General features: G+C 43.2%; 1 protein-coding gene across 1 annotated transcript in view; it reads left to right on the top strand.

Moving 5' to 3' along the window:
* The first annotated feature begins 2,239 nt into the window (after positions 1 to 2,239).
* Gbe1 (1,4-alpha-glucan branching enzyme 1) overlaps positions 2,240 to 10,077 on the top strand; it is a 241,182-nt gene continuing 233,344 nt past the window's right edge. The window contains exon 1 of the mRNA XM_005345231.2: positions 2,240 to 2,731. Within this exon, the coding sequence (XP_005345288.1) occupies positions 2,598 to 2,731 (134 nt within the window). The 5' untranslated portion in view covers positions 2,240 to 2,597. The remainder of the gene's footprint in view (positions 2,732 to 10,077) is intronic.

Raw genomic sequence — 10,077 nt, 5'->3', positions numbered from 1 at the left:
ACCACCTCCCTCCACCTCCACACATTTGCAGAAGACACAACACAGGTACTGAGAAAATCTGTCATTAAGTATCTTCTTAGTTTGTACCTCGCACGTCATGCTACTTAGCACATAAGGTTGTGCAAAGTGGTGGCACAAGGACAGAACTAATTGGTACAAACAACACATTTCCTATAGGTCTTGAGGCTTACTTTACAGGAAGGAACTCATCAGATAACGTAAGCAAGGTCAAAAGCCTGTGGCTGGAGGTTTGGCTGGAGGAACTAAAAATGAATTCTAAATTATGTCAGTGTACCGTGGGCATTCACCATAAATTCCTTACCTTCATTCCATCGTCTTATTCTAGTCAAAGCACCATCTTCTCTTCTACATATTATTGCTGTCTAGTTTTTGGCTAAAATTACAGATTCTACAAGATCAAACATGTCTCTGGCACTAGCTCACTTCCTGGTATTCTTCTGCTTCTCTGGATACCACACGCACTAGTTTCCTTTCTCTTCTTCCCTTCTTCTAACCTGAGCAGCTCCATTCCCCACGTCAGAAACTCTTTGCATGTGCGTGGTGCACAGTTATGTATGCAGGCAGGTTACACACAAAATAAAATGAGTAAATCTAAAATAAAAAACTAAAGCAAAACAAACAAACAACACACACACACACAACTAAAAAAAAAAAAAAAAGAAACTCTTTGCCTGGAGTGCTGTTCCCCCATGGCTGCTTATATGGCAGTATAATCTAAATGGCAGTACCGAATGGCATCCCTTTAACACCAGAACTGAAGGTGTGCATTTGATCCATATTAACTCTGGTGCTCCAGCTCCATGAGACTGTGACATGACAGTGGGAACCAAAGTCCCAATTAGCTGGACCATGTGGGCAAGGGCTGGCATATGGAACTTGGGGTAGAGTAGGTTCCTGCTCTTGTGGGGCTTATATTTTAAAGATCAATACAGACCCCATGCTGTGTTCACTGTTGCACAGAAGAGGAGGGCCGAAATAGTCTATTCCGAAAGAAGTATGGGATTCGGAGATGAGCTATCATTTCTAATGAAACCTGAATGATGGCTGGAAAGAAACTAGCCAGAGAGAGCCCACCAAGGAAGAGAATTCCCCACAGACAAGACAGCAACCTCAGTGGTCACATAATCTACTACTTTCAGGAAAGTCCATGCCACTGCGGAACAAGAAAACTGGATGATAATGGTAGTAAATCCAGATTGCATAAATGTTTTAAGGAAAGCCAAGTTTATATTTCACCCTGAGTGAAATAGCATGGCATTTAAAGTGTTAACGGCATTATTTGACTTACAGTGTAGAGTTTAACTATTCAAAAGATGTAAAACCTGCAGCAGCAGCAGCATCTGGAAGTAGTTAAAAATGCATTCTGGTAAATGGAGTCCAATCTCAGAATGCACATTTTCACCAAGATATGTAATTAATTCAGTATCGACTTCAGTTTGAGAAACTTGACAGTTTGAAAACAGGGAGTAGGTAAGAATGAGTGTGTATGGGTGATGTCTTCCCGTTTAAATGTGATAAAAACTCATTCAGCTCTGACCAAATTTATCTTCTCATCTCCTTTCTTCCCTCCATATCAATGAGAGAGTTATACTCAAATCTCTTTAGTTTTGAGTACAAAGTAACTTGCCACCTCTTGAACACTGCAGTCCATTTCTCCTGCTGTCCAATTCTGCATTATTCTTCTTTATTATCATATGCACGCACGAATATATGCCTGTGTGTCAGTGCACAAGTGCCAGGAGGGTCAGGAGACATCATGGCAGAGTTGATCCCTCCTTCCACAATGTGGTTTATCTGCCGTGTTGGCAAGAACCTTCTATCTAGTGAGCCATCATGTCACCAGGTCCCCAATTCTGTACTCTTAAAAAGGAACCACTGAACTGAAAGGACACAAGGAAGTTATAGTTGGGCGTTCGGCCCGAGGAGCAATGTCTTGTTTTATCACAGCCATTAAACAGGAGAGTGAGTTCAGTTTAATGATGTTCTCCTGGTCCTACCTCATCAAAGACAGTTTTGAGGGTGAAAAGCTTGCGGACACACAAACGCCTTTCTGATTCGTGGTTGGCTGTAGGAAAGTTCTTTTTCTTGCTGTGGCTTCTTATACCGGAATATTCACGCAATCGCCAAAAACTGTCTCGGTTAAATTCATTAGACACGTAAACGTAGGACAGTTAAGGGAGATTAAAACACTCAACAGTTTAACGTCATCTACATTTTACTGTTCTGGTGAATTTCCTATTTTGTTTTTTGGTCACCACCGCTAGCACGAACTCAGTAACTAGAGCAGAAAGTTGTGTCAGGAGTGAAGACAACGGGACAGGAAGGGGAAGGGAGGGGGGAGACCCGCCTCTCGGTGGCCGGCCAGCCCCGCTCCGAGACCCAGGTGCCGGCCGCGTGAGTGGGCGGGGGCCCGTGCTGGGGACGTGCGTCCCGGGCTCACCCCGGCCCCGCTGGGCGGCTATAAAGGGCAAGTCCGCGGTGGCTCGCCTAGGCTCGCCCGGCTCCGCCCCGCCGCTCGCACTCCCGCTCGGCCCACTCGACCCTCTCGGGCCTCGGCTACTCGGGCTGCGGCGAAGATGGCGGCTCCGGCGGCAGCAGACAAGGGCTCGGAAGCTCATCTGGAGGCCGCCCTGGCCGACGTGCCCGAGCTGGCCCGGCTCCTGGAGATCGACCCGTACCTGAAGCCCTTCGCTTCGGACTTCCAGCGCAGGTACCGGAGGGACCCCCGCCACCGCCCTCCGCCCCGGGCCAGCCGGCCTGGCGGAGCGCGAGCGCGCTGCCTTCCTCCCTTCCGCGAGGCCCCGCCCCTCGCGCGGGCCCATCGTGGGTGGGCGTGGCTCTGGCCTCGCTCCGTTTGTCCTGGGGAGTCCGCCGCGTCCCGCACGTCCGCCCCGTTCGCGCGCACTCCGCGGCCGCGCGCTGTGTCCGTGTCCTACGTGTCCGGCCGGGCCGCTCTGGGGCCACCCAGCCCCCGTCTGTGACACTTTCAGGCACTCTCTGGTCCTGTGAGTTGCAGTGGACGTGACGCCCAGCGTGTGATTGTGCCTTTCAAACTTTGTGGTTTACTTCCGAGCAGGGCTGGTGCAGTTTTTCAGGCGGACACCATTATTCCCCAGTGTTTGCTCGTCTCGTCTTTGATCAGATTTCCCTGTTAAACCAACACTGAAGAGTGTCCGTAGGGCAACACTTGCGGGCGTTTGACCTTGCCGTCCAGGAGAGGGAGGAGAGTGTGGATAACCAACTTGTAGAACTCAATCCAAAAGCCTTTAGTTTTAACTGCTCTCGACCATGCTTCCCTCTATTGGAATCTAACAATTATGATCAGCTCAGATTTAGTTTTAAAATGAAAATAACTTTTTTTTTTTCTCTAGACAGTGGTTCTCTGTGTATCATTGGCTGTCCCAAAACTCGATCTATAGACCAGGCTGGTCTTAAACACACAGAAATTCTCCTGCCTCTACCTCCCTGAGTGCTGCGATTAAAGGCTTGTGCCTCCACTGCCAGGCTAAAAATAACTTCTATTCTAACTGGGGTGATTATGATCCAATTTCAAGTATTTTGTCATAGTCACTTTTTACACACACACACACCCCTCCCCCAGACAAGGTTTCTCTGTGGCTTTGGAGTCTGTTCCCGAACTAGTAGACCAAGCTGGCCTTGAACTCACAGAGGTCCACCTGTCTCTGCCTCCCGAGTGCTGGGATTAAAGGCATGTGCCGCCACTGCCAGCCATGGTCACATTTGTGATACCAGTTTCTTCTCTAAAGCCCAGATACTATGACCATCAAAGCTAACATGGCAGCTGATTGATTCTACAATGTCTTTTTTTATATAAAAAAATTTCTAATTAGCTAGGGGCATTGGTGATGATGGACATGATTTGATTTGAAAACACAAAGAAACCTTAAGTTCCTGTCCTCGTTTTGTCATGTTCAACTTAAGTAACTTTCTAGTATGAAGCTGATGGACGAAACTGCTACTCTAAAGATTCTCAAACATTTGTAGACATCATAAGCAGTGTACTCCAGAGTTGACGTATTTGAATGAGTGAGCTTTCCTGAAAGTCACCAGGCTGGACCGACACTCACTTTAAGCATGTAGTGATGCCCTTAGATTAAGTACTGGGGAAGAGATTGGTAAAATTTCATCCAGAATATGCTGGTCTGTGCTAAGAGAGTTCTCAGGCCACCCTTGACATTCAAACACTTGATCTGATTTTGAAATAACTGATTTTTTCAAACAAAAACAAATAATTTTTTATTTCTATATTTTTGTATGAAACCATTTACATGGGTCAAAAATCAAAGCAATGAGCCTCCTATCTGCCTCATTCCTTCATGTATTCTCACCATAGATACTGGTTTTTAATATAAAAACCACTTTATTATAATGAACTCACAAATTCAAACAAAGGGCGATGGCCAGCTTTCTTGGAGGTCCTTAGTTTTTCAGTGACTCTGCATGTGTGGTTTGTAAAATGCCCTGTAAGTAATTCTAAAGCGAGGGTTGCGGAAATGTTTGCCCGCTCCCTGTTTCCAGTTTTCAATGGCCACAAGCAGACAAACATCATTATCCCCTTTTTTCTTTTGTATACTTCATACTCAGCTCCACAGGGATTGAAGCAATTATAGTCATCTTTCATGGTTTGTCAAAATTAATGAGAAGAACAAAGGCCAGAATAAAGAAGCAAGAGAATCCAGTGTTCACGGTGAGAAGTCTGGCCCAGTGGGTCCCTCTGTGCTTCACTGTGACCAGGACACTACTCTGTCCTTGGTTCTGGGTAATTGACATTTTCCAGCACACATGTTCCATTTAGGCTTGTCAGATAGTAATTTGGCATTTGGCTGTGGTGGTTTTTATTGTCAACTATTGAAGAATAAAAACCTTTTCATAGTGTCATCATGGTCATGGATTGCCATGATTTGAAATGTGTCCTTTGTAAGATTCAGGTGCTAACCAGTATGCTGTATAAAGAACTGGGGCCCGCCGCGGCAGTGGTGGTGCATGCCTTTAATCCCAGCACTTGGGAGGCAGAGGCAGGCTGATCTCTGTGAGTTCGAGGCCAGCCTGGTCTACAAGAGCTAGTTCCAGGAAAGGCTCTAAAACTATAGCGAAATCCTGTCTCAGAAAACAACAAACCAACAAACAAACAACAACAACAACAAAAAAGAGCTGGGACCTCATAGACATGCCTAGGTCATGAGGATTTCTCCCTCATAAATGAGGTAAAACCCTTATACCCAGATATAGCTTGAAGCCCTAGTCAAGATGCTTTGTTTGGTAGTGGGGAAGTCTAATCAAAGAAGGGATTTATGGGGACATCCATGTCACCCATTCTAAGGTCCAGGAAACACAGCAGAAGATGGGGAATTGGCTTTCAGAGCCAGAAGACAGGGAACCGTACTGTAAAGTTCCGTCTTTGGAAATTACTTTTTTTGCGGCTGTCATGGACACACGGGCTGTGACCACTTGCACAACATAGACATATGCATACCCACCCCAAAGACATAAATGTAGGATGGGGCTTCTTGGGAAGAGAAAGGTAAAGAGGCCAGCAGGAATGGGAGGAGGCCAAGAGGAGGCCAAGAGGAGGCCAAGAGGAGAAATGTTGCAACCATACATTGTATACAAATAAGAAAGTCTCAAAAAAAAGTTAAAAACTAATTTAAAATTAAAAAAAAAATAGAAAGCCTTTGATGTAATTTTGCCTTTTGGCACTTCTCCTCGTGAGAGCATTGCATTCCCGCTCTCTGGTGACTGAAAGTAACAAGGTGCCACCTGGGAAGCAGGGAGCAGCCATTGCTGGACAGCTTCAACCACTGCCAGCTTGTGTTTGACTCCTCAGCCTCCTGAGCTGTGAGGAGATATGTTTTTACTTTTTATAAGTTATCCTGCTGCAGTATTGTAGTAAGGAGCTGCGGGCAGGCTTGCTTTTTGTCTTGCCCGGCTCCCGCATGGCTAGCTTAACACCCGAAATAACAACACACAGACTGTATTCTTTTAAACACTGTCTGGCCCATTATATCTAGCCTCTTCTCGGCTAACTCTCACATCTTGATTAACCCATTTCTAATAATCTGTGTAGCACCATGAAGTGTAGCTTACCAGGAAAGATTCGACATCGGTTCATCCCGCAGCGCCAGTTCTGCTTACCAAAAGCGGCCCACTAGGCACTCGCATTCCACGCGGCCCGGCTCCACGCCAGCAAGCCGGGCTTCTTACCCTTTTAAAGTTTGAGAATAGGTCTGATCTGGTGTCTGGCTCCATGGTGTCTGCCCAGAGAGGAGAGGCATGGCGATTGCCTAACTTCCCTTCTTCCTAGGATTCCTTTCTGTTTATTCTGCCTACCTAATTTTCTGTTCTATCAAAGGGCCAAGGCAGTTTCTTTATTAACCAATGAAAGTAACACATAGACAGATGACCCTCCCACATCACAGCATGTTGTTGAAGCCACAATAATAGTAGAAGATACTTAATTTATTTTCATCTTAATTTTTAGTAACCCACGTGTCTAGTATGTGCTTGGCCTAACACAATAGGTGTGCTTATTAAATAATGCAGACGCTTTGAGGTACAATCATCAGTATGTAAGCATGGTGACGGGGAGGCCTTTTCTTCTCACTGATGGATCAACACTCATTTCCCCACTCACCATTGCTTCACTTGGAATTCTGTTTTACATGCTCTTTTCACCTTCTGTGAGAATTCCAAATCCAGAGCGGAGTGTGAGTTACATAAAATATAAATGCATTAGTATGTGTTCGGCGCCTCATCGATTGCTTCCTAACGTGATGTTTTCTACTTTGCTCTTTCTAATTTTGTGAAACTTGCTGTTGTACTCCAGTTTGTTCTTATGGGTGATTACAACATTTGATTGCCCACATCATGGTTGGCATTGGGAGTTGGCCAGAGGGTTCTCCTCACAGATCATTCAGTGATCTAGGATTATGAAGGACTTGTTTTGAAATTTCATTCTCAGTTCTAGTAGCCTGGAAAAGAGAAAGGGCAGCTATGATTTGTGTTTAGTTTTTGCCCAACACTGAGCCCTTTATGTAGAAGCCAGTGGTTCTCAACCTGTGGGTTGTGGTCATAAGAAATATGTGTTCCAATGTTTATGATTCACAGGTTGAGACTGGTTGGTTTAGCTTACCCTTTCCTGAAACAGGGCTGGCATTTTTGAACTTTGCTCAGATAAATACAATTGTTCTGCCAGTAGTCAGTATTCTTTGTTTAAACTTTACATATTTTAAGTGTATATTATGATATTTTATCTTCGAAAAATTATCTACTTAGAGGGGGATACACAGTTTTCCTGGATTGCCAATGAAACAGTTGGTAGGGCTCATCTGGGACTAATCTTTCTTTATCAAAAGTATTCTTTATTCAGTTTCTATTATTTTTTATTTATTTATGGGTCTGGTTGTGAGTGTGGGTGTGTCTTTGAGAGTGAGTGAATGCTACGTGTGTGGGGGTCCATGGATTTCTTGAAGCAGGTGGTACAGTCAGTTTGTAAGTCACCCTATGTGGATGCTGGGAACCGAACTTGGTCTCCTAGGTGCCAGCAAGTGCTCTCATTCACTTAGCCATCTCTCTCGTTCCTACTAAAACTATTCTTAAGATGTTTATGACAATTTGTTCTGTATGTTCCTTCTCTTTAGCATTGTATATTACAGAATCCTTTTTGGCTTTTTGAAACCATGGTCTTGCTCCCCCCCCCCCATTACTCTTGTAGCTTTTACCTCAGTCTCTTTCAGGCCATATCATGTAAGAGAATCCAGGATACTTCCATTCTCATGTCTTTCCTCCTCTTCTTTTTTAAAAATGCCATTTAATTTCTGTGTAAAGTTCTTTCCTTAGACATATCATGTATTTCTCACCTCTTTTTTTTAAAAGTTGGTTTCTATTTTATGTGTATTGGTGTTTTCCCTGAATGTATGTCTATGTGATGGTGTCAGATCTTAGAATTACAGACAGTTGTGAGCTGCCATGTGGGTGCTGGGAATTGAACCCAGGTCCGGTGGAAGAACAGTCAATGCTCTTAACCATGGAGCCATCTCTCTGGCCCCTGTATTTCTCATCTCTTGAGGGTGCTCAAAATCTGTCTTCATTTTAGATATTCCTGCTGGTCAGCAATTATAATTCTAATAGTCTTCATTTTAATGTCCTATAAGTATAAAGTACAACACATATGTATATAGAATTTCATCCCAAACCTGTTTGTCTAGGATATCAAGTATGATGCATACCATAATGTTTGGCTTTTTACCTGTGGCTTCTGGGTATTGAACTCAGACCCTCATGCTTACAAGGAAAGCACTTTAATAACTGAGCCATTTTCTATTCTTGATGAGTTCTTAATTACTCCTTTCTTTATCTCTCAGTTTGAGTCGTTGTGTCCGTTGATTCTTTGATGTATATACCAGTCTGCATTGCTATTACCTTATTTCAAGTCATTGGCTTACCTAGACAGGAATGAGAATAGGTTCGTAGCTGGTGCCTCTTTGTCAAATGTTCATCCTACTTATCTATTCTTCCCTTCTTCACTCCCAACATAATGAGTGAACATTAAAATAGGTGAATGTGGTTATTGTAATGGTTAAATGATAATGCCCCTCATAGGTGCCAGTGTTTGACTGCGTGGCTCCCAGTGGTGGTGTTGTTTGGGGAGGTGCTGTACGTTCATCCTAGCATTCATGATTGTGGGCAAGCTTTGAATGCTTAAAGCTTCCCCTCATTGTTTTTCTCTTTTTTCTTTGTGTTTGTAGTTCAGCATGTAAGCTCTTAATTTCCTATTCCCTTTGGCATCACTTCACTCCTCCATCGTGAACATTATCCTTTTGGATCTATAAGTCCGTATAAGCTTTCTTTTATAAGCTGCCTTGGGTCATTGTGTTGTGTTACAGTGTCAGAAAAGTCACTAATGCAATTACAATACTGTTCTGCTTACCTTTTTAATCATCCCTCATTTCTGTTGAAGTACATTTCATTCTCCTTTTTTTAACCTTTCGCAGTCTACACTATCTGGTCTCCGTTCATCTTTCTAGCCTAATTGTTGTGTGTATCTCATGTCTCCCATCTCTCACCAAATCCAAGTTTGTTCTCTCTAACAAGATATCAGGGCCATCCTGTAAGGGATACTAAAATTTTCTAATTTAATCATTGACATGTTATATTTTTTCCATGTCTGCTTCTTTAACACAAAATGATGAATATTTCCCTTTTTTGTATTTCTACATGTTATTCTTTTCTTTTTATTTTTAAATTGGTTTTATTGAACTATATATTTTTCTCCTTCCCCCTCTTTTCCTCCCTGCTACCCTTATGGCCTCTCTCATCATCACCACGCTCCCAATTTACTTAGGAGATCTTGTCTTTTTCTACTTCCCATGTAGATTCGATCCATGTATGTTTCTTTTAGGGTTCTCTTTGTTGTCTAGGTTCTCTAGGATTGTGAATTGTAGGGTGATTTTTCTTTGCTTTATGTATAAAAGACACTTATGAGTGAGTACATGTGATATTTGTCTTTTTAGGTCTGGGTTACCTCACTTAATATGATGTTTTCTTGCTCCATCCATTTGCCTGCAAAATTCAAGATGTTGTTACTTTTTTTCCACTGTCTAGTACTCCATTGTGTACTACATCTTCTTTATCCATTCTTCAGTCAGGGCGCTTAGGTTGTTTCTATGTTCTGGCTATGATGGATAATCCTACTATGAACATAATTGAGTCCTTGTGGTACAATTGAGTATCTTTTGGGTATATACCCAAAAGTGGTATTGCTGGGTCTCGAGGTAGGTTGTTTCCTAATTTTCCTGAGAAGTCGCCACACTGATATCTAAAGGGGCTGTATCAGCTTGCACTTCCACCAGCAATGCAAGAGTGTTTGTTCCCTTTACACAGAAGAAGTTGAAGTGGGAATTTAGAAAACTCATTAGATGAGAAGCAACATGTCAAGAACACAGACAAATTCTGTTCTTTTTTGTAATAGTGAGTCTTTTATATCTTGGTGCAAGTAAATTATTAAGCAAAACTTCTTGTGTCTTTGATTAAATGACA

The sequence above is a fragment of the Microtus ochrogaster genome, chromosome 2, assembly GCF_000317375.1.
Source record: "Microtus ochrogaster isolate Prairie Vole_2 chromosome 2, MicOch1.0, whole genome shotgun sequence".
NCBI lineage: Eukaryota > Metazoa > Chordata > Mammalia > Rodentia > Cricetidae > Microtus > Microtus ochrogaster.
The sequence above is the reverse complement of the archived record's forward strand: the minus strand, read 5'-3'. Positions and strand labels throughout refer to the sequence as shown.